Source organism: Lepidochelys olivacea (assembly GCF_965140295.1).
Source record: "Lepidochelys olivacea isolate rLepOli2 genome assembly, chromosome: 2".
In the NCBI taxonomy this organism is placed as follows: domain Eukaryota; kingdom Metazoa; phylum Chordata; order Testudines; family Cheloniidae; genus Lepidochelys; species Lepidochelys olivacea.
The window spans coordinates 155,803,071-155,827,277 of record NC_140412.1 but is presented as its reverse complement, the minus strand read 5'-3'; the positions used below and the strand labels follow the sequence as shown (position 1 = coordinate 155,827,277).

Below are 24,207 nucleotides of genomic sequence, written 5' to 3'. Positions count from 1 at the left end.
GAGTGCACAGGCATAAAGCAAGATTGTGTGTACAGTTAGTGACATCAAGCCATACAATGAACAAGTGACATTACATGATATCCATCTAAAAATGAAAGCCATTTGCTACTGAGAAAATGAGCTGAGCTTTAAGAATCAGCAACTTAAAAAAAAGAAAAAAAGCAAACCACAGGAAAGAAATACTTTTTAAAAAAGTTGCCAGCTATTTTAAATAACAATTTTTTTATTTGGTCAGTTTCTTCTTACTTTTATCGATTTGCCTCTCTTAATCCTGTATTCCCTACCCCCCCCTTCACCTGGAGTGGCCCCTCAAAGACCTCAAATTAAGTTTTTATAACAAATACTTAGCAAAGAGAACTAACAATCCATGTATCTATCATGTCCCAGATTGATTTCCACTTACTTACCCTGTCTCTTTTCCCTTTGGAGATCATATGTTCTACATGTCTGTGCAGCATCTAGCACGTTTTGGAAGCTATCAAAACTATATACATAAAAAGGGTCTTATACACCAACACAAAAGCCAATCCCAAAAGTTTGTTGTGTGCGTAATCCTGGAAATAGTGGATATTCATGACATAGTGTTAAGCAGGCACAAGTCAGAAATCTATTTCCATGGGGATACTGATACACCCTACATTATAATAATCTGTGCCTATTAAGAGGCATTATGGTGAGTGACCTGGCTCAAACAGATAAGCGTAGTGATCTTTTTCAACACAGGACCAAGTTTGATGTGCAATTTGGGGTATTACCCTGATAATATCAAGCACTGCAACTTTGTTCTGTGTTTTTCCCCCACACACATCTAGTTACTTTTTAATCATATGCATGAAAAGCTGCAGTAGATGATCTATTTATGAAGAGATTTGCAGCTAAAATATATGGAAGTTCTTGATCTCATTACTTACTGATTTTTTGAAGCATAAGGCTCTTTGCATGAAATCTGCATACACGTAGACTGCACTAATAACTAAGGAATAAAACTTTCTTTTAACTTATACACAATGTTTTTCAATCTTGTATTTTCTAATTTCTACTGAGTTCTTGCAACAATAAAAGCTTGATTCTTTTGTTATATGTAAGGGTTCCAATAACCATAGTTGAACAGCACTCATATATATGCAACTAAAGCTATTGTATCATTGTAATAAAAATACAGGATTTGAACTCTTTGTATAAGCAGCAAGCTATATGCAGCCATAAACAGTTATGAAATTTCATATACCTGGATACTGATATGGATGATAAAACACTTATAATAATTTAACCAAAGTCTTTGTAGCATGATGCTACATGGAGGGGTTTTCATTTAAATGCAGAGTATTTTTGGTTATCAACTGTTTGAAATATAGCGAACCAATTCACCATAAGAGGCTGAGATGAAGTATGCTCAAATCCTGTATTTCATATTCCAAAATGGCACTGAGTTCTTTTCTGCTCATGTTATTAGCATTTCTATTAAGTGGGATAAGTTATTTTTACTATTTGTATTACTGTAGCACTTAGGCACCCTTGTCATGGGTCAGGACCCTGTTGTGCTAGTTCAGTGGTCCCCAAACTATAGGGTTCTTTCAAACAGCACAGTTCCCTCAAAAAATATAGGCCACCTAGCACATGACAATTGCGTCACTGACAATTTTAAATCAAAACTGGATGTTTTTCTAAAAGATCTGCTCTAGGAATGATTTTGGGAAGGTTCTATGGCCTGTAGGGGTTAGACTAGATGATCACAACGGTCTCTTCTGGCCTTGCAATCTAGGAAATAACTCAGAGATGGGCAAACTACGGCCCGCGGGACCCTCCTGCTTGGCCCCTAAGCTCCTGTCCCGGGAGGCTTGCCCCGGACCCCTCCCCTGCTGCGTCGTCCCCCCAGCAGCCTCAGCTCACTGCGCCGCCAGCGCAATGCTCTGGGCACCAGGGCTGCAAGCTCCTGGGGCAGCGCAACTGCAGAGCCTGGCCTGACCAGGGGCTCTATGCTGCATGGTGGCATAGCTGTCCAGCCACCGGTGCTCCAGGCAGCACGGTAAGGGGGCGGGGGTGTGACTAGGGGGCGGGGAGGTCAGGGAACAGGGAGCAGGGAGGTGAATGGGTCGGGGGTTGTCAGGGGGCGAGAAGCAGGGTGGGGACGGGGGGAAGGGACAGATAGGGGGCAGGGGCCAGGCCACACCATGCCTGGCTGTTTTGGGAGGCATAGCCTCCCCTAACTCATCCTCGATACAATTTCCAAAACCCGATGCGGCCCTTAGGCCAAAAAGTTTGCCTGCCCCTGAAATAACTGAATACTGGAAATAAAACAGGAAACATCTCATGCACAAATACCATGATATGGTTCCATCAAGTTTTTAACGAGGTATCAAGGTTTGCAAACATTTATTTATTTGAATCTTTGTACAGTAAAAATATCAACTCTAGATATATTTGAGCTTTTCAGTGCATGACTGCTTGATTTGGTATTTGAAAGCAACAAGAAATCCACTACGCAGTCGGATACAGTTAAACAGAAAACTCAGGGAAGTAACAATTATTTCCATAGCAACTGGAACTCAGTTACATTGTACTTGTAATGTAAGACAAATTTATCAGCATATACAGAAGTATATGTTACTTATGCAAAAGGAATACAGATTACAATTGCTGTACATGCCATAATTTTGTATATGCCCAAATCTTTAAACTTTCAGCCATAACGCTAAATTAGAGGAGCACTGTCAGTTGGGTTAGGCTCAAAGTGTAGCTGCTTGAGAGTAGCATAAAATATAAAAAGTCATATTGGCAAACTGCCAGGAATCAAAGGGATCCAACTAATTTGCAAATTTATGTAAATATATGCATGAATTTATGCCCATTTGTACTCTCGTAATACATTAATACAATAAGTATTTTATTAACCTTAAAGCTGTATGACTATTTGTATTTCCCATTCATCTGTCATACCCTTCTTTTTCCCCTTGCCATTTTTTCCTCCCTTTCCATAGGTTTGCTTTTTTACCATACCCCTATGCTTAAATTATTCCTTTTTCTAACCAGGCTCCTCTTAACTAAAAGTTTAAAATAAATCAATTAAATAAATTAGCACCCTTGGCCCTAATCCTATTAATCTTACCCACACAAGTCCCATGTATCTAAATGAATTACTTAGGCAATAAAGCAACCAGAATGTGGTCCACTCTGGAAGCAAAGTGGAAACAAGTTAACAAATAAATTGAGCTATCTAGAAAAGGATGACTAAAAACCTTTTAGTACAAAATGTCCACCTTGGCGATCATTTCAAGTTCATATAAAGTGGAGTGTGCAAATTTTTACACAAGAAGGTAATTTAATCATGTATAAATGAGGCATTAGTTTAAAAAACGTTCCAATAGCATACCCAAAGACAGATACTTCAAAAACTAAATTGACAGTATGAGATCATTCAATTATGTCTTTCAACATTAGTTACAGAAGCCTTGTTGCTATTTATAAATACAGGCTTTTGTACTCAGTGCGTGTTCAAAAGTGGGTTGCAAACATTAAGAATCCACATACGCTCATGAGAAACAGGAAGTGAAACACTTTCACTGTCAATTTGAATGAAACGCTAGAAGTATACTTTACACTTGCTCCACTAGAAAATCTGCTGTTTTAACACCGCAACAAGGATTCTAATAAGTGTACAATTTTAAAAAACACCTGACAATGAGAATCTGAAGGGAAACTGTCAACACAAAGACATTTTTCAGAGGTCTCTTTTCTACTGTCACTAAGATCTAGGATTATTACAAACGAAGAAACTGCAGCTCCCCATTAGATTAGTTTCTTTTTTACTCAGATCAGGGAAATGTTTATTCCCCTCCCCCTCCCGTGCTTCCACTGAAGCTTTGGAGATCTGCTGGGACTCTCTCTGGTATGTGTGAAGCGGCTACAGGATCCGGTGAGCGATGCTACTCCTTGGAGAGGACCCTGCTGCCCGGGGTGCGCTCCCCGCCCAAGCCTCTGCCCTGCCGCCGGCGCGACCGACTCGTTCCGGGTTCGCAGCCTATCAGGCTGAGCCACAACAGAGAAGTCCGCCAACCGGGAGCTGCTCCCGCTAACTCCCCCCCCCCCCCTCCCGGGCAGCTCATGCGGCGGCGCTGCCAGCCAAAGTCACCCCCCGCCGCACACACACCGCCCGGAGCGGGCTCGGGGAGGGGAGGGGAGGGGAGGGGGGAGGAGGGTGTCGGGGGGCGAGAGCAGCACCACAGCTCGCCCCCGTGAGGGGCCACCCAGAGTATCCGCCCCAATACACCGAGCCCGCTGGCGCCCCCACCCAGCGCAGACGGGGAAAGAGGTGCCTGAAAGTACACGAGGAAGCGCGGAGGGAAACCCAGGATTCACGATGGGAAACTAGTCACAGACTGGCCGGGACACCTGCCACCCCCTCAATCCCCCCAGCTCTCACCCCCCGCCCCAGCTCCCAGCCCATGGCGGGACAGGGCTGTCTGACTAGGAGCCAGTACCCCCGGCGGCAGCAGCCGCCGCCGCCGCGCCAGGCCGGTGAGAGCGGGGCAGCGCCGGGCTCACAGGGGCGGCGGGAGGCTGGGCCGGTCACTCACCAAGATCAGGAGGACGCAGCCGGGGTCAGGCGGGGGCAGGAAGATGGCGGGTCTCATGGTAGATCAGTCACACTAGGGGCGGGGGGTGATGCGGCTCCCACTCTCGGCGGCGGCTCCTCACTTCCCCCGTCTCCAGGAAACACCCCGGACAAGTTCCACTGGGAGCTCCCGCCTCAGCCACACACTTCCGGGTTCCAGCGCGGCGCGGGGCACGCCGGGAATTGCAGTCCTGCCCGCAGAGGTGGGCGGAACACCATTCCCCGCCATGCACCTCGCTGAGCGCGGAGGCGGGGCCGTCGCAACCCGCTGCCTCCTGGGAAAGGTAGGCATTTCTCTCCCTTCCCCCCTCCCCCCCATCTTCTTCCACGCGCGCGGAGCGGAGCGACTCCCACAATGCACTGGGGGTGGCCCCGGCAAGTGCCTGCTGCGCTCCTCCCCTCCCGGCGCGGCAGGGAGGGGCTCGCGCGGCGGCGGCGGCGGCGGCCGCCCAGGTGAGTAGCGGGGCGGTCCGAGGGCGAGGCGCCTCTCAGCCCTGCCCGGCGCCTTCCGCGCTGCCGGGGACACGCGTGTCCGGCGGTGGCGGTGGGAGCGGGGCGGGATCCCCGGCCCCCACCGAGCGGCTCGTGGGGGAAGCCGAAAATCTTCACGGTCTCTGAAGAGATTTTGTTTTTCAAACGTCCCGCTCGCCGGGCCCCTGCCACCCCCTCGGCTCCCACCCCATGGACCTTGCTACGCCCCAGGCTCCCGCTCTGTGTCCAGCTCTCCCATCGCCGTGGTACCCGGCTGTCCGTGTTGTGCCGCGGCCCCCAGGGTCACCAGTGACTGATGGGGTTGCCAACCCTCTGGGATTGGCCTGGCGTCCCCAGGAATTAAAGATAACTCTTTAATTCAAGATTATGTCATGTGATGAAACCTCCAGGAATACATCCAACCAAAACTGGCAACCGTAGTGGCTGACAATGTTCAGGACAATTCAGTTTGTATGTATTTTGTTCTGGTTTTTAAACTCGGCTAGGGATTTTCTAATTAAAAATAGTGTGGCTGTTTGTTAATTTTCTTGTGTCTGTTGCCATTAGCAACAGTGTGCTTCAGTTTAAAAAAAATTAAATAAGCACACGTTGCTAATGCCAGCATCGGCACACCGATTTTCATTAGTTCAGGCCATAGCCAGTAAAGTAATTCCTTGTTCAGTGGTATGTAATTAAGGTATTTGTTTACTTACTACAAGCATTTGTTGGATGCCAAATACTGTGGTAGTTGGGTTCCAAAATATGTTTAGTTATCAATAAACTGGAGGGAGCTCAGAGAATAGCAACAAAATGGTTAAATAAAATTGAATGGAATATTTAAAACCCTTTGATCAGCTCTAATTCAAACTATTATTTATATTTCTAATGTAAAAACAAGTATAGAGAAGCAAAACAGGACACAAGCCCATTTTAAAAACTCATTTGCAGATCAACATTAGTTAAGTGTGCTGTGGTGCTCATTATCCTGTGAGGTAAGTATAAGTTTGGAGTTAAGAGATCTGGAGTCTGTTCCTGACTCTACCACAGACATGCTTGACCTAGGGCAAGTTACTTTGCCCAAATTTTACAGACATGGGTGTCCAAATTTAGACACTGAAACCTCTATTCAAGTCTTATTTGGCTTAAATTTTAATTATGTGCTGAACTTTAGATACTCAGTCTGACACATTCAACCCTAACATCTTTCTCAGTTTCTCTAGATATAAAATTAGTGCAATATCTGCTTACTGGTAATTCATATTTTTAGAATGCTTTTATATCTTTCAATGAACTATGCTGTTATACATGCAACGAATAGATCAATCAAAATTTGGCACAACTGCTTTTTTATTGTTTTAAAATTTAACAAGTTGGTATCTTGCCAACACAGAAAAGTGATGTCACTTTAATCTTGTGTATGTGAGCAAGAATCATCATAATTTAGTATGAAATCTCATATAATTTAAGTCCTATTGATGTCCGAGTAATTATCCATAATTTTGTTGTCATGATAAAATGTAATGTTGCCAGCATCCTGGGTTCTCAAAAGTAATAAGGTAAATTACTGTTCCTAACTGCAGGATTCAAGTTTTAAGGACATGTAAAATAAGTAGCATATTCATTAATAAAAGTTTTCAATGTAATAACCAATTTCATACAGAGATGTTAATTATGTAATAACTAGATGATTGGAAACACCTATGGTTGATTTGTATTAAAAATAGTTCCAAAATGACTTCTTTCATAAAAGGAACCTGTAGTTTGTCTTGTGAGCCAGTAGCAGTAGAGGCATTGTTTGATGCCCACCCCCCCCTTTCGGAGTGGGAGGTGAACCCATTTGATCCCACCTCTGAAATCTGGATCTTCACTGAAGGAGGTCAACCAACTGTGAGTGGAGTGCAGCGGGTTAATTAACGCTGAGTTCCCTTCTCCTTTTAATAAAAGTTTTTGTTTGTTATACACAGACTTAGTGCTTGCGAATGGGGAAGTATTGTCTCTTGGGGTGTCTGGGGGGGAGGGGGTGATGGTTAGTTTTCTGAGATTATTGGGTCAGGGCTCCAGCCGTTTCTGTTCTGTATTGTTAAAAGGAACCCCTACTTATTGAACATGGCCTTTGTTGTTGCCAGCTCCACCTGGTAAAAGGGTTACACTTTGCAGGGCTCCTCTGGGATCTTGGATCAGTACCCTTCACAAGAACAGCTTAAGTAAACTTAATTTGTGAAAATACCACAGCCACAATCCAAAAGTAGGTAGCCATAAGCCAACACCCACCCCACCATATGCTGGCAGTATCCTTTGCCTCAGTTTTCTACCATCTCCTTTCTCTCTGTTGCACCCCCCTCACAGTTAATTGAATTTGGTCAGTGAAGACCCATAGTTTGGAGGTGTGTTTGTATAGGTTCAGCTCCCGTCCCTGAAAAGGAGGGATGGGCATCAAGCAATGCCTCTACTGATGCCACCCTCTCTGCAACTTGCTTGCTGCTGTTGTCTGTGCCACCGTACGCTCATGCTTCCCTGCTGCAATCACTGCTGCTTGCTATGAACTGCCTCTTCTGCAATTGCATGGTCTCAGGGTCCACCACTTAGCCCAGTTCTTAGTGATTTCACTGGGTAGTGGGGTACCTCTGTGCTGCTGACTCTTCATTGTTATTCACTACAGCACTACCCATACACCAGGCTTATGGCATAGCTCTCAGACCTGATCTTCTGTCATTTCAGTTCTAGTAATCACTGAACAGAACTATGGTTCTCAATTGAGTCCAGTCAGTTCTGTCTTTCAACACCAGATAAGGGGTGTCTGTAACTATTAGGCAGAGTCCACACCATCAAGTAGAAACACCTGTCTCTATTCCTACCTCCTCTCATTTTCACTGGGATTTGGCATCCTTACTGCCTGCTTGGCAAGTGAGGTTCAATTTAGGGGGTTACCTTCTCAGTCAGGGCATGTTAAGTACAGTTCTGCTGCTCTTTACTCATACACTAAAGATGGCAATGTTTCATTATCCCTGCATTTAATGTTAAAATTATCTAATACACAGGTTAAGGAAAAAAGAAAAGTAGTACTTGTGGCAACTTCGAGACTACTGCATCCAATGAAGTGAGCTGTGGCTCACGAAAGCGTATACTCAAATAAATTTGTTAGTCTCTAAGGAGCCACAAGTACTCCATTTTCTTTTTGCAGATACAGACTAATATGGCTGCTACTCTGAAACCTGTCATTAGGTTAAGGAAAGAGTGTCTGTTAGGGCTGTCAAGTGATTAAAAAAAATAAATTATGCAATTAATCACACTGTTAAACAATAATAGAATACCATTTAAATATTTTGGATGTTTTCCACATTCTCAAATATATTGATTTTAACTATAACAGAATACAAAGTGTACAGTGCTCACTTTATATTTATTTTTATTAAAAATATTTGCACTGTAAAAAACAAAAGAAATAGTATTTTTCAGTTCACCTAATACAAGTACTGGAGTGCAATCTCTTTATCATGAAAGTTGAACTTACAAATGGAGAATTATGTACAAAAATCACTGCACTCAAAAACAAAACAATGCAAAAATTTAGAGCCTACAAGTCCCCTCAATCCTATTTCTTGTTCAGCCAATCGCTCAGATAAACAACTTTCTTTACATTTGCAGGAGATAATACAGCCCACTTCTTGTTCACAATGTCACCTGAAAGTGAGAACAGGTGTTCGCATGGCACTGTTGTATCCAGCATCGCAAGATATTTACGTGCCAGATGTGCTAAAGATTCCTATGTCCCTTCATGCTTCAACCACCATTCCAGAGGACATGTGTCCATGCTGATAACAGGTTCTGCTTGATAACAATCCAAAGCAGTGCAGATGGATGCATGTTCATTTTCATCATCTGAGTCAAATGCCACCAGCAGAAGGTTGATTTTCTTTTTTGGTGGTTTGGGTTCTGTAGTTTCCGCATTGGAATGTTGCTCTTTAAGACTTCTGAAAGCATTCTCCACACCTCGTCCTGCTCAGATTTTGGAAGGCACTTCAAATTCTTAAACCTTGGGTCAAGTGCTATAGCTGTCTTTAGAAATCTCACATTGGTACCTTCTTTGTGTTTTGTCAAATCTGCAGCAAAAGTGTTCTTAAAATGAACAACGTGCTGGGTCATCATCCGAGACAACTATAACGTGAAATATATGGCAGAATGCAGGTAGAATAGAGCTGGAGATGTACAATTCTCCACCAAGGAGTTCAGTCACAAATTTAATTAACGCATTACTTTTTTAACGAGCGTCATCAGAATGGAAGCATGTCCTTTGGAATGGTGGTGAAAGCTGGAAGGGACATATGAATGTTTAGCATATCTGGCATGTAGCTACCTTGCAAAGCCAGCTACAAAAGTCCTATGCGAATGCCTGTTCTCATTTTATGGTGACATTGTAAATAAGAAGTGGGCAGCATTATCTCCCGTAAATGTAAACAAACTAGTTTGTCTTAGTGATTGGCTGAACGAAAAATAGGACTGAGTGGACTTGTAGGCTCTAAAGTTTTGCATTGTTTTCTTTTTAAGTTGTTACGTAACAAAAAACCCTGCATTTGTAAGTTGCACTTTCACAATAAAGAGATTGCACTACAGTACTTGTATGAGGTGAACTGAAAAATACTTTTTTGTTTATCATTTTTACTGTGCAAATATTTCTAATAAAAAATAATACAAAGTGAGCACTGTACACTTTATATTCTGTGTTGTAATTGAAATCAATATATTTGAAAATGTAGAAAAACATCCAAAATATTTAATAAATTTCATTTGGTATTCTATTGTTAGTGCAATTAAAACTGTGATTAATCACGATTAATTTTTTGGGGTTAATCGTGTGAGTTAACAGCGATTAATGGATAGCCTTGGTGTCTATACATATGAGTATAATTCTAAAATTATCCAAAAGTACAAAGTGTGGTTTAAAAGTCATAAAGTACATATAGTACATAATCTGCAGTATCGCAAATTTAGGTTAATAAATTTAATTCAGGGTGGATTTGATTTAAATCAGTCAGGAAGACTTGATTTAATCATGGATTTCTACATAAAAGTGCATTCTTGTTGGTTGTTATAACCTTAATACATATTTTCACAACTCCAAGATAGATGTACGTTTCTTTTTTAGAAGGTACACACTATACATTTTTAAAGTGCTTTATTTTGAAAACTTTTCAGATTACTTTTACAGCTATATTGGAAAATTAATGATTGTTTGGTTATTTCATTTACCAAAGGTAATTGAAGCAGATAGTTCACCTCCCAATGACTTCATAAATATCTCCATTTCAACGGTTAATCATTAATATTTGGAGGATTTTCTTGCCATGCTGTATTAAGAGGAGAACATCACCAAACAGACATTTAAATTGTTTTATTTAACTAAAGCTAACAGCATTATGTATTCTGGATTTTTTTTCAACAGCAAACACATAATATTTTAACAAAACAAGCATATGAATTTTTGAATTAAACATTCAATTTTTTTTAAAATCAGGTTTGTTTTTGTTTAACTAAAATAGTTAAATGAATTTAAAAAAAATTAAATAGACTGTGTCAGCCAGGTCAACATGAGAAATTTAAAATATTGGCTTCTGCAGCTAACTCAGTCATCTTCACCTTCAATTTCCTATTTGTTCATAATCTGGAAAAGAAAAACAAGCTTTCCTGCTTTTTCAGGTCTCAGACGATTTCTCAATTTGGAATGAATTAGTCCAAAGGAAGAAAATATTCTTTCTACACTGGCAGAAGAAGCTACTGCTGTTAAAAATGAGATTATCAGTTTAACAATCTGAATCCAAGTGCTTAAGTGACTTCCACCAGTTCACTGGTGTGACTTTCTTTAAAACATTGTCAGCAAACATACAATTCTTGAATGGTTCTTATTCCCAAACTGGGTCTTTTTTACAGCCTGCTGCCATTATAGGTTTTCCCTTCTAGTGAGAGAATGGTATGGTAGATCTCAAATCAATGAAGGCTACACTCAGAAAGACCTCAGGACTTCTGGAATATGCTGCTCAAACAGTTTCACTTGTGTTTCTACTGCCTGTCCCTCCCTTCTCACTTTTATCTCCAGACTTCTTCTCCTTGTCCAGATCAATTCCGCCCCAACTATGTTCTATTCATTGAACTTTTTGAAACTTTGCACTTCCCACTCTTTCTTTCACACTCGCCTCCCAACACATACTTGGGTTTTTGTTGTTTGTTATTACTTCTTGGTACTTCCTGCAATGCACATATATTCTTTGTAATTTTATTTTTTCAAAGTGTGTTGTTTTAGTTTTTTTTACTGGTCTATGCATTTCATAAATTTTATTTCTCTCTTACATTTAAATTTAATACTTTGAGTAGTGAGTTCTAAAATGCCTAACCGATCTTGGCTGTAGTAATTATCCCTATGGTAACTTTTTAAAAATATATATTATATCTAGAGCTTTTTGTTTCTACTGGTGGCATAATGCGTGCATTACCTTGATATGGTGCACATAACAAAATTCATTCCGCACATGGATGGAAAAAAATAGAGGGAACATTGCTGGCAGGTAGCCAAAACTGCTACCAGATGTTCCAACAACAGTCAAATCTGCTCCACATACAGTTGAGTCTCGTTGGGTAGTTCCCTTAATCACTGAGGGTCTTCCATGCAACTATAGGAGAGAGAAATAGGCGAACTCAACAAAAATTGGCAAGGGAACATGGGGTGAGGTACTAAAACTATTTTTAAGTAGTTGTTTCAAGTTGATGGTTTCCCCGTTAAAGAATCTATGACGATCTGAATCACAAATATCCCATATCTCCTTAACCTCACTGTAATTCAAGGAACATATAAGAAGGCATAGATCCTTTGCTAAGTCGGGAGAAAAAAATAACCTGGAAGAAGGCTTTTGATTTCTTCTTCCTCCTCAGAAAACTCAGTGAAAAGCACAGACCTTCAAGGAAAGAGCACAGGCATCTCAAAAGAAGCAGATATTCACCAAGTTCCTTCATGGAAGAAAAAGAATTTTGTGGGAGCCAGTTGTAGAAAGTTAGGAGACACTATTTTCCCCCCTGATGATTTATTATGCATTAAATGCCATAATCTATGTGTGTCTTACAGCTGTGTACTAGAGCCATCACTATTGTATAAGAGCACCTCCCCATTTATTGGATTGGCATAACAAGGTCCCTAGTGGATTTCATAGGTTTTTCCCCTTCCCCAGTGAAAGGAAGATCTCATTGTGTTAGGCCTTTTATCTTTTTGTGGCCTTTTGTGGTATTGTTGGAAAAGGTATACTGGAGTTTTTTTCCACAGGAGCAAGAGGAGAAACTGACAAGGGAAAACGTATCAAAGGGCAGCTAGTTCTCCACTAACTCAAAGAGGGAAATCCATCACCCTTTGAGTAGCATCCTGGAATACATCATCAAATGTGAATGTGATCAACTTTCATAAATCAGAAAACAAGAACAACATTTCCAGTAGCTCTATCCAATGTGAAAGGTCCAAGTAGACTATGTATCCTGCTGTAAGGCAGATGTTGCATTTGCATCATTTTTAAAGGATACAGTAATCTCTTCTCTCCCCATTATTCAGGTTGTTTATTTACTTTTTCCCTAGACTGGTATATAATTCCCAAGTCTGTTTCTTTGCAAAAACTCAACAGCAATAGTTGCTGATCAGCTTAGTTTGTATTACATTTTTGCCTAAATATATGTTATTGGATGTAATTTGTAGGAAGTCAGGAACATAGCTGAGGAAGAAAGCCATGGGGCTGGAGAGGCAAGGGTTAAGTGACAGTTTAGAATCAGATGGGAGCAGTTATTACATAGAGGAAAACCACTGCTGGGCATGGATCAATAGCCAAGTTGCTACACAGGGAAGGGCCTCCTCTGTGTATTGTTTAAAAGACTGTTCTTTTCATTTCATAGCAAAATGGAATTTAAAGACTGCTTCAGTACTGCCAACCCCAAACTTTCAAAAATCATGAGTCAGGCCCCCCTAAATTGTGATATTATCTTAGAAATCATGAATTTTAAAAAAAATTGGGTGGGGGTTCTTTTAGTGTGCCTCCAGCTTTTTGGACCTTTAGGATAGAATCAGGACACATTTTCAAGCTTTTCTCTGCAACCACAAAGACTAGAAACTTTAAAAAAAAAAAAAAAGCAAGAGCTAACATTTTTATGCAGTAGGATGTGTGACAGGTTGGACCCCCCCATCCGTGATGCCACCTGATGTGCTGAGGTCCCACTGGTTCTGCCCATTCCACCAGCGTGGGTTTCCTCACCCTGTCCTAGCTGTGCCAGGCCCTCAAGACTTCTCCAGCACACACACATAAGTAGGAACACGCCCAGCTGCAAGTGGACACATTGACGCTGAGATCAGCTCTGTGTGGGAGGAATTGGCTCGGGGATTGGCCAGCATTCATGTGCACACCTCCTTTAGGGTATAAACCCAAAATTAATATTGTCTTGTGCCATATAGAAAGATCTGCACAGTGCAAACTTGTAAAAATTCACCCTCTCCCTCAATGTGGAGAGAGATGCACAGGTTCCCCCTCCCCCCACGTGAATTGCACAAACTGGGTTTTGAAATGAACAAGAAATAAGTCGATTAACTACAAAAGGTAAATTTTAAGTGACTGTAAGGGGTAGCAAACAGAGCAAAGCAGATTACTGAGCAAATAAAATAAAACATGCAAACTAAGCTTAATACACTAAAGAAATGGGTTACACACAGTAATTTCTCACCCTAAATGTTGTTTAGGCAGGTTGTAGTGTTTCTGCAGCTCAGAGTTCCAGTTATGTTTCTTTACAGGCTAGACCCCTGTTCTCAGCCTGGACTCAGCCCTTGCCTTCCCCTAGCTTAGTTCCTTGGTTTCTTCAGGAGCTTTCAGCAGTCTTCCTCAGGTGGGGTGGCAAATGGAAAGCTCAGATTGCTTTGCTTCCCAGCCTTAAATAGAATTTATATAAGGCAGGAAGCCTTTGTTTCCAGTCGAAAAGTATCAGTAGTGTCACCTGGTACAAAATATCATCACATGACCTTTCAGTGTAAGGGCAACCATGAGACAAGTTTTATTTGCATGGTCTACAGGAAGGAACTCCTGGAAGATGGGGGATCAGCATCTTCAAAGACTCATTGTCTTTTCCAAATGGCCCATTAAGGCTGATTGCTTACTGTCCTGGTGGGTGTTTCCCAAGCACTTACCCACAGTTGTAATTGTTACATAGACAGATACAGAAATGATATATGCATACAAATTATATTAAACACATTCAGTAAATCGTAACTTTCTAATGATACCTCACATGACTCATCTTGTATAAAGCATATCTTAGGCTGTATTCATATCATAACAAAAAACACCAAGTATCATGAAATTTGTAGTAAAATTGCAAGAATTGGCAAAGCCTTTGCTTGTTGCTTTTCTGCAACAGGAAGGGACTTAAAAACTATGTTGTTCCCCTCCTGGAGCAAGAGTCTGTTTTGTTTACTTTTTGGAGTAGTAGGAGATTTGGAGACTGTTTACTTTTTTTATTCAGACTGTCTGAAGGTTTTGGACTTCTCTTTTAAAGGTTCCAGGAATTGTGGTTGTTTAAAACTGTTGAAAAATTAGCTGTATTCTGCGGTTTTCTCTAGGGAATGGGGAATGTGAAGGACAATCTCAGGAGGCCAGGGAAATATGGGGGACCAACCTTAGACTACTGCCTTGGCATAGAGACTGAGATTGGAACTCTAGTGTGGAGGGTGGAGAGAAGTGGTCCTTTTCCCCTAGTAATAAGAAACTGTGATAAAATGACCCCATGACAATATCCATTAGACCACATGCTCATAAACTGTGAAATATAGCCATAATTTAGAGCAATGGTCCCCAACCTTTCTGTGGGAATAGCATATTGCTATTTCCAGAAGACTGTGGCGGGTGCCGGACACGCCGCCGCCGAGCGCAGCTGCTGGAGAACCGGCCACTGAAATGCTGCCTAGAAGCGGCAGCGGCAAGAAGCGTTGCTGCCGAAATGCCACCGAGAAACAGCAATGCTTTTCGGCAGCGGGGTATCCTGCAGACGCACAAAACTGCCCCAGCGGGTGCCCACGTGCACCACGCTGGGGACCACTGATTTAGAGTGTACTCACTAGATACTTTAATATTGTCATACATGAATTGAGAACACAATTTTAAGAATGAATTTTCTTCGGAGAGCTTGAGAATGTTGTCCCTTGTATAAGGACAATTGAGTAATATGCAGATGGTTGGGGTACTTCCTATTTTAATTTTAAAATACCCTGAATCCTACTACCCTTATGTAGCATGGAAGCAGTGCGATATAGTGATTATTGCATGGATCTGAGAATCTAGGTTAAATTTCCAGTTCTGTTACTGTGTGTGACATTTGGCAGGTAACAACTTTTTTCTATACCTGAGATTCCTGACCTGTAAAATGGGGATAATACCACTTTGTAGAACACTGAGATCCTTTGGTAAATGGAGCTATATTACTAACTCTCAAGAGATCATGTTAACTTGGACTAATATGCTTATGTTTACTATCTGTGACAAATGTAAAGTATTGGAAAAGGATGGTTGGTGCCAGGCTTCTGTTTGTGACTCAAGCAGATAAAATAAAATTCTTAAATACATTCTGTTCAACTGTAGATGAATATATATTCTATGCTATTTGGAGAGTTCAGCTAAGAGTCTCAATTAGTGTTTGTTTTTCAGGCAACAAGACTATTACAAATATCTCTAATGTATGGCTTGTCTATTGAGCCTAAGTTAGAGGTTTTTGTTAACATATAAAGCAGAACATGTTTTTGTTTTTACAGCACAATCTAACCACTTTAACATTCTATTAGTCTTCTTCACATTACGTGATTAAAATTGGATTACATTTTGATTTGTACAAAAATATATAATTTTTACTAAAAATGTTGTTGATGTAGATCCAGCCTGTGACAATACCTGGGAAGAGTATGAATGTTTCAGAGAACTGGCTGTTCAATGGTTCCTCACTAGCATCTCAAGTTCATGCTGCTGCTATTAATGGAGATAAGGGTGCCCTCCAAAAGCTAATAGCAGGTAAGTGTTCTCTTTATAGATGCATGTCTCAGCTATCTAAAATTGGCAGCTTTTCACTCCAGTATTTAACTTCCAGTATTACTGTCCTTGTTCTGATCCTAAGTGGAAGTATGCTCTTAGTAATGCCTGTAAAAATATGCAGTCCTATTATCATCATCTATTGTCTGTGATGTAATTAAATGATAAGATTAAATAGAAAATTTATCATAGCGATTAAATAACTGGTCTGACCAAGAAGGCACATTGGTTTAAAACACCTGTTTTGGGAAATTTAACATTTTGACCAAATTCCCCTTTGGGTGAAATTTCACGTGGTTATACTTGCCAAAGGTGAGTAAATTTCTGGAAAGTTTAGTAAAGCTCTCTCCCAACTGCTTGAGTCGCCTGAACATGTGGAGAAGCAATGTTTTACTACTACACAGAATTTCAGAAAAATAAACCAAAACCCTATTTGTCACTTAGATTTTGGTAATGTTCTTGGTTATTTCCAAACACAGATGAAGACACAATGCAAAATTCTGGTCTCATTGAGTTGATTGGAACTAAGATTTCACACTCCCTCTCTGACCAAGGGCCGACAGTCTGCAGTTTGTCACTTATTTAAATAACTTTGGAAACTGACTCATTTAAATTTTGAAATATAATTGTTGTTGTGGGTAAAGGGCTCAATTCTCAGAGGTGCAGAGTAATTGCAACTCCTGCTGGGACCACGGGAGTTCCATTTGCTCAGCACCTCTGAGGATAAAGCTCTTAGGCCTCAATGAGGATAAGGACTTTGGAAATACCAAGGAATTTAGTTTGTATTTATATTAACTATCAAATGTGCAATACACCTTTAAATTTATTAGTAACACTTGTTAGACTAGTAGTTTAGTTGGAGATACAAAGAAATCACTCAATTTTTGTTGAAAATATAAAATTTACTGGCTAAATACATCTATTCATGCTCATTTTTCAAATTGTACCAATCTTCAAAACTCATTTCATTGCCTTCAAACGCTTATGCTTCAGGTCTGTCATGTCCATAAAAAGCATGAGAATCGGGCAGTTTCACTATCTTAACCAGGGCAAGTGTGTAAATGTCTTAAATTAGCTGAACAATGAAACAGTCTACAGTGGGAAATCGAACCCTTTTAAGCAAATGATTTTCAGAAATGATTCCCCCTGAACCAGTATTCAAAGTTGTTCAAGTGCTAGTCAGGCAAAGATGTCTTCATACAATTTCAGAAAGCATGATTAAGTCTTGCTGGAGTAAATTAGTAGTATTAAAGTAGTAAATTGCATTAGGAAGTGATATTTAATAGTTCTATGTGGTTTATCTTGTCACCTAAATTGTTATCTCTCCAGAGCCAAATAAGCAAATCATGCCCTTTTAACTAACTACAATGACCTAATGATGAGAGCAAAAAGAAAGGGAAATAATGAATGAATTAAACTAGCACAAAGCATAAATCCTATTTACGGGCTACATTCAGATCACTGAAAACTTTCTAGCACAGAAAAAGTTTGAGGGAATCAGTACCACCACCACCACCACCACCTGCTGTTTGAAGTGAAGATCCTGGATGGTGCTGTGTGGATTTTCTAACTTGGGAAAATAAGAGCTTGAAGTACACTATAGAAGTTTTTCTGCCACACATTTGCTCCCATTCAAAACCCTAGGTACGCTACTGTTCAAAGTAAACTGGAAAAGGTTTCTGTGAGTTAGCCAAAACAAGACTGAACTTGTCAAATGACTGGGCCGTTATCATTAAAAGTTGGCAGCAAAGAATTATGCACCAGTGTTGGTGAAACTATGCTTTTCTCATCACTGCAAAGCAGCACTAAAATAACCTTGTACTGTGTTCACTTGGAGAAACATGATACAAGTATTTCCTGCATGTTGCTGATGCCGTTTGTCAGAAACAGCAGAAAGTATTGATCAGGGCTGTGGACAAAGAAATAGTAGTTCTTTCAAGGACTGTTGTGTATGACCCAGATAATGTTGCTCTGGATTCCTTATGGATGGGAAGGAAACTATAGGTTCTTTTCAGTTTTCGAAGTTGCTAGAATATTTGGCAAAGAAGGTAAAAGCTCTACTTTTTCATGCATTAATGGGATATGATGTAGACTGCATTTGCTGGAGGTGGGGGGGAACCAACCACTGCCTGGCAAAACTGGAATGACATCACAACAGTGATGACATCAAAACAGTATTTTTTGGCTTTTCATCAGGAACTGCTGAAACCATTGGTAGATTGCTGAAGGAAATTGGGCAGTTTGTAGTATGCTTGTGTGACCACGCCAGAGCACTGGGCAGCGTTATGAGCCAAGACAGTACTTGCCTTAATGTTCTGAGACTGTTCAAGATCTTTTGACAATATTCCACTAACCCAGCCAGTTTTGCACAACTTCTCACAACAGCAGTATGGCAGGCTGGGTTAAAAAAAAAAAAAACTTCCTCTTTCTATTAGCAAAGAGAAAAGGAGTACTTGCGGCACCTTAGAGACTAACAAATTTATTTGAGCATAAGCTTTCCTGAGCTACATTCTTTTTGCGAATATAGACTAACACGGCTGCTACTCTGAAATCTTTCTATTAGGGATCCTTTTTAGCCCTCTGCATGTTTCTGTTTGGTCCCCCTGTTCTAATGAGTGCATGTGAAGAACTCTGGTTCCAGGAGTCAGGTTTTCTGAAGGAACAGCAATCCCTCAGATCAGTGGATGTTTAACCCCTTCCCCACCTATCTTATTGTGGGACATGCCATTATAACTAAGGCTGCGAGTTTGTCATGGACTTTCCGTGCCTCTTGTGACTTCTGCAGTGGCCAGTGTGGCTGGCTCTGGGTCTGCCTGAGCAGCTTAGGCAGCCCCTGGGCAAGTCGCACCGGCTGCTGCCAGGGCAGTCTGAGGTAACCGTGTACCGCACCCTCCCCCCGTCCCAGCAGCAGAAGGAGCAGTTTGGGTGGAGGGCTTAGGGCTGGGGCATGGGAAGGGGTGAGGGCTCTGGGTGCTTACCTTGGGTGGGGGGGGCTCCCCAGAAGTGGCAACATGTCCCTCCCTCAGCTCCTAGTCTGCGTCTGCCTGCAGACACTGCCCCCACAGCTCCCACTAGTCATGGCTCCCTGCCAATGGGAGCTGACAACACAGAGCTAGGAGCTGAGGGAGGGACTTGTTGCTACTTCTGAGAAGCTGCGTAGGGAGCCTGCCAGCCCTGTCAACCCCCACCCCACCCGAGCACTTGTGCCCCCCACCATCTGTGGTGTCCCCCCGGTTGTCACCTGTGGTGCCCCCCACAAGCACCCGTGGCACTCCCCAGATTTAGTCAGGAGTATAGTACAAGTCATGGATAGGTCACGGGCTGTGAATTTGTTTTACTGTCCATGATTTTTACTAAAAATACCCGTGACTAAAAGTTAGTCTTAAATATAACTAAATAATGTATAGTTCATGACTAAAATGTAGCCTTAACTATACATTATTTAGTTATATTTAAGATTAACTTTTAGTAACGGGTATTTTTAGTAAAAGTCATGGACAGGTCACAAGCAGTAAACATAAATTCATGGCCTGTGACCTGAATTTATGTTTACTGCTTGTGACCTATCCGTGACTTACTAAAAATACCTGTGACTGAAACTTGGGCGGGAGCTGCAGGTACTGGCAGGGGGGCAGTCCAGGGGCACCATGGGTGCTGGGGAAGTGGCCTTGGGGACCCCACTGATGGGGCAGGGGGCTGGGCATCACGGCCTGGGAGCCCTGCTATTCCTGTGGTGGGGGGGGGGGGTGTCAGGCCGCAGTGTGTGGCTAGGACCCTTGCTGGGGTGGGGGAGGGACGGAGAGGGGTTGTTGGCAGGGCTCCCTACCCGGCTCTGTGTCCCTGCAGCTCCTAGCACCTGAGGGGTCAGGGGGCTTGGCGCGCTGCTCCCACCACAAGTGCTGGCTGCCGCAGTTCCCATTGGCTGGGAACCCCAGCCAATGGGAGCTGTGGGGGTTGGGGGCCTGTGGGTTGGAGCAGCGTGAAGCCTCCCTCCCCCCCCCCAGCTGCTTCGCCGCCTAGGAGCTGCAGGGTCATGGGAGCTGGGGAGCCCCCCACTCAGAGGTAAGCACCCCCACTCCTACACACCCAAACTGCTGTTGGTGGCTTAGGGGCTGCCCAGCTCGGGCAGCCCCTGAGCCAGCAGCTGCAAAAGTAACGGAGAGTCGCTGTTACAGACTCACAGCCTTATGTTGACTACTGTTTCATGTTTCCTAGTGTTACGTGATCATAATCCAAACTGTAAAATGCTTGGGAGCATGGTACCATCTCTTCTGTATCCTGTACAGAACATAATCTAGATATTTGTCAAGTACCAATGTAAAGAAAGAGACTGTGGTAAAGTAAACATACAAGGTAGCAAAGTGGAAGTTGCCATAGGAACTATTTTTTAATGTATTAATTTATGCAGCTGCTGAACAAACTAGTAAACACCATTTCCTAGCTGTACCACTGTGTTACTGCACTCGCCAACCTTCCCTGCCCCCCAGTGGAGTTCTGGTCCAAAGCATTTCTTAACTGTATGAGTGACTCACTACTCCCAGCAGATTCTGGGCCACAGCACCTTTTAACTGGGCCAGACTCACTTAACACTGTCTCAGTTTCCCTGGCAAGGGTAGACAGTGAGCTTGCTATCTCGACCACTGAGTCTGGCCATGGCAGGCTTCTACGTGTGCCCTTGGGATTTAACCCTTGTTGCCTCATTACAGAAAACACCACATCAAGAAAAATAATTTCCCACGTTCCCACAGTCAGAATCTCAGAACAACCTTTAGTGTCCATGATGACTCAGGCTCCAGGCAGGGTGATGGGGTCCATCATACACACATCTGTTTGTCAGCTAGCCACTGATCAGGCACACCCTTATTTCTGCTGTCTTCAGTCCCATGGATGTGACCTGACCCTCTTCTCTTTTTCAAGAGGCCTCCATTTGTCCAGGTCATCAAGGTTCTGTTGCTTCAGCTCTGCCTCCTGGCTTCCAGCTCCATAGTCTTTTTGAGAGAGAAGAACATTTCTTTTACAAACTATACCCAGTGTGTGATGAAATTCATGTAAAACTATGAAGTGAGAACTTAAGAAAAGCTTTTAAGAGCCAAGGAAGAACTGCACCTTCAGTTTTGGTTCCCATTGTTTATCATTAGCATATCTATTACATCCTGAATGAAGTCCCAGATTAATGACCGCATAAAATAATTAGGTGAACAAGTGACAATACCCATTTCTACTTATTGCTTTCTAATACTGCTACTGAACACTACAACTTATCACTTTGAGCAGCAATGAACAAACATTGTAAGCCTAGAAGCCATGAGGAAAATAAGATGGCATTCTAATTTACTTTACACATTAAAGAACATATATATTTGTTGGCTTCCCTAAAATTGGAAAGTGTATCACCTAAAACAATTAGAATTCATTACTTTTTTAAAACACCTGTGTAGTGTATGTAACTAATGTGGATGGTAACTGTTAAGATTCTAGTTTATTTTCTTTATCAAAGACCAGCTACATGTATAACTAGGGCTTAATTTAAACAAAAAAACACCCCTTTGAGTAGCACTAATCCTAACATTTAAAAATAATTTATAATAGAACCTCGCTAATAACCTCTTTTCATGCTGTTAGATGTAGTATGCTATAAAATTAAGTGTTAAGGCACCTAGAACTCTTGTTGGTGTCTTATTATTTACATCTAAATAAATAAAATGCACACAAAACATCAGTTTCTCTGCACTTTTCAAGAACACAATTCAGGGCAGAATTCTCACCCAGGCGTTTGGGGCCTGTGTTTGTACAGATGAAGAATTGCATGTACACAAGTATAGGCCAGGGCTAAAAAGGTACCCCTTAATAGCAAAGTGTTGCAGTGAAATCTTGTTTTGACTTAATTTCATTTTGCAAAAAAATTCTGTAGAATATTAGGGTATTAAAAAATCTCCTATTTTTAAAACTAAACTACACTTCTAAAATTAAAGGACCAAAGTACTTTTTGCAGTGCATTATTCTTGCTTTTATATTGCCTGCTTAGTCTAATTTTCAAAATTCAGTAAATTGCAACAGTTCTCTCAGTCATTAGTGTAAATTAGCAAGGTTCTATTTTTAATTAATTATTTTTGTGCATCTGTACTTCATGCTGTTGGCTGACATACCACACAAAAGACAATTATGGACATTCCAATCCAACCAAAATCAGAAAGAACTGTTTTGTGCATCAGCCCTCTTATTTCAGGGATGGATGAGACAAGGCCAAGGGTGAGTTTTTTGTGGGCATTGAGCGTAGTCATCAGCATCATACTAGGCCGATGCAGCAAGATTATAGGTAGGTGTCTAGGGAAGGTTACAGACAGACTCAACATTACAAAAAAAAAAAATCTAAGTTGTTTATATTAAACTTAGCTTCTCAGTTGAAGAGAGCTCCCCTTGCTAATTTCAGCTTCCTGAATGGATGAATGGCTAGCTTGACCAATGCCAGAAGTAGTTTGATCAGAAGTAGAGCTGGACAAAATGTTCTGGATTAATAGTTTATTTGCTGAAAGAGTATAGTTTTGGTCAACCTGAAACTATTTGCGATGTTGACACAAATTTACCACATAGTTTGACAATTTTAATTTAGGTGCCATTTACAAAATGGGGTGGTACCTCCTCCACTATGAAAGCATGCCCCTCTTGCCTGACCAAAATATTCTGTCTCTCTCTGTTCACCAAGCCTTTGTGGCTTTAAAGCTTGTCATCAACACCGTGGTTTCTTTGTTCTGCCTTTAGGAATTTTCCACTCTCCAAGCCCCTTCCCTGCTGAAAAATTTAGGCTATGTCTACACTAGAATTTGGACTCATGGCCTCTTGCTTAATCATGCAGCATCCCAGGCTACACCTATATTGCATGCAAGTTTAGAGACCTTACCGTGGCACAGCTGTACTGTTGCAGCTGCGCTGCTGTAAATCTCCTGTGTAGCCACTCTATGCTGATGGCAGGAAGCTCTTCCGTCGGCATAATTAATCCACCCCCAATGAGTGGTGGTAGCTATATAGGCAGGAGAGCGTCTCCCACCAACATAATGCTGTCCAAACTGGCGCTTCTGTCGTTGAAACTTATGTCGGTCAGAAGTGTGTTTGTTGTTTTTTCTCCACACCCCTGGCCAACAAAATTTTTCCTGACAAAAGTGCTAATGTAGACATAGCCTTAGACAAAATGTTCTCTTGAGATTTCAGCCCTCCAGTTGTCCTTAAGTGTTAGGGCATTCACATGGGATGTGGGAGACCCTGTTCAGTTCCTTCCTGTGTCTCATATGGAACAGAGATTAGATCTGGGTCTCTAACATGGGACACTGCTTTAACCACTGGGCCAGGGGTTGGCAACCTATGGCATGTGTGCCAATTTTTAATGGCATGCTGCTGCCTGCCAAGTCCCAGCCACCGGCCCCGCTCAGCCCTCTGCTGAACCCAGGCTGGCACCGGGCTGAGCGGGGCGGGGGTCAGGACCCCGGCAGGCAGCAGCGTGCCATTAAAAATCCTGCCCGCCCCAGCCCGCTCTTCTCCACCCCCTGCCGGCGCAGGGTGAAGAAGCTTGGTCCTGCCAGTTGCTGATGCAGTGCAGGCAAATTCCCCCTCCCCCGCCTCTTCCCCCAGCATGCCGAGTTCCTGCCCCTCCTCCTCTCCCTGCCCCCGATCAGCTGATGGCCCTTGTGAGGGAGGGGGAGAAGCAGAGCGGCTGCTCCGGGGAGGAGGCAGAGATGAGGTGGGGACGGGGCCTTGGGGAAGGGGGGTGAAATCTGGGTTTATCTCCTCCAGCCCGCTGCCGTGAGCCGCTCTAGGCAGGGAGCTGGGAGCACCTCCGTGACCCTAGCCCACACCCCCAGCCCTCTGCCCTGACCCCTACACCCCCACCACATACCCAGCCCCCCCACCTGCACCCTGCCCTGACAACTGCATGCCCCACATTCCCACCTGCACCCTGAGCACCAAATTGGAGCTCCTGCACCCCTCACACCAAATGGGAGCTGCCCAGGTAAGCACTCCTGCCCCAACCGTGAGCCCCCTCCCCCA

General features: G+C 42.5%; 2 protein-coding genes across 2 annotated transcripts in view; one reads left to right on the top strand and one right to left on the bottom strand.

The window, feature by feature from the left end:
- The window catches only part of ERP44 (endoplasmic reticulum protein 44), a 131,032-nt gene extending 126,284 nt beyond the window's left edge, over positions 1 to 4,748 (bottom strand). The window contains exon 1 of the mRNA XM_084620990.1: positions 4,575 to 4,748. Coding sequence (XP_084477116.1) covers positions 4,575 to 4,631 — 57 coding nt within the window. The 5' untranslated portion in view covers positions 4,632 to 4,748. The remainder of the gene's footprint in view (positions 1 to 4,574) is intronic.
- A 187-nt stretch (positions 4,749 to 4,935) lies between these two features.
- The window catches only part of INVS (inversin), a 209,086-nt gene continuing 189,814 nt past the window's right edge, over positions 4,936 to 24,207 (top strand). Inside the window, exons 1-2 of the mRNA XM_084620833.1 lie at positions 4,936 to 5,065; positions 16,014 to 16,149. Coding sequence (XP_084476959.1) covers positions 16,044 to 16,149 — 106 coding nt within the window. The 5' untranslated portion in view covers positions 4,936 to 5,065; positions 16,014 to 16,043. The remainder of the gene's footprint in view (positions 5,066 to 16,013; positions 16,150 to 24,207) is intronic.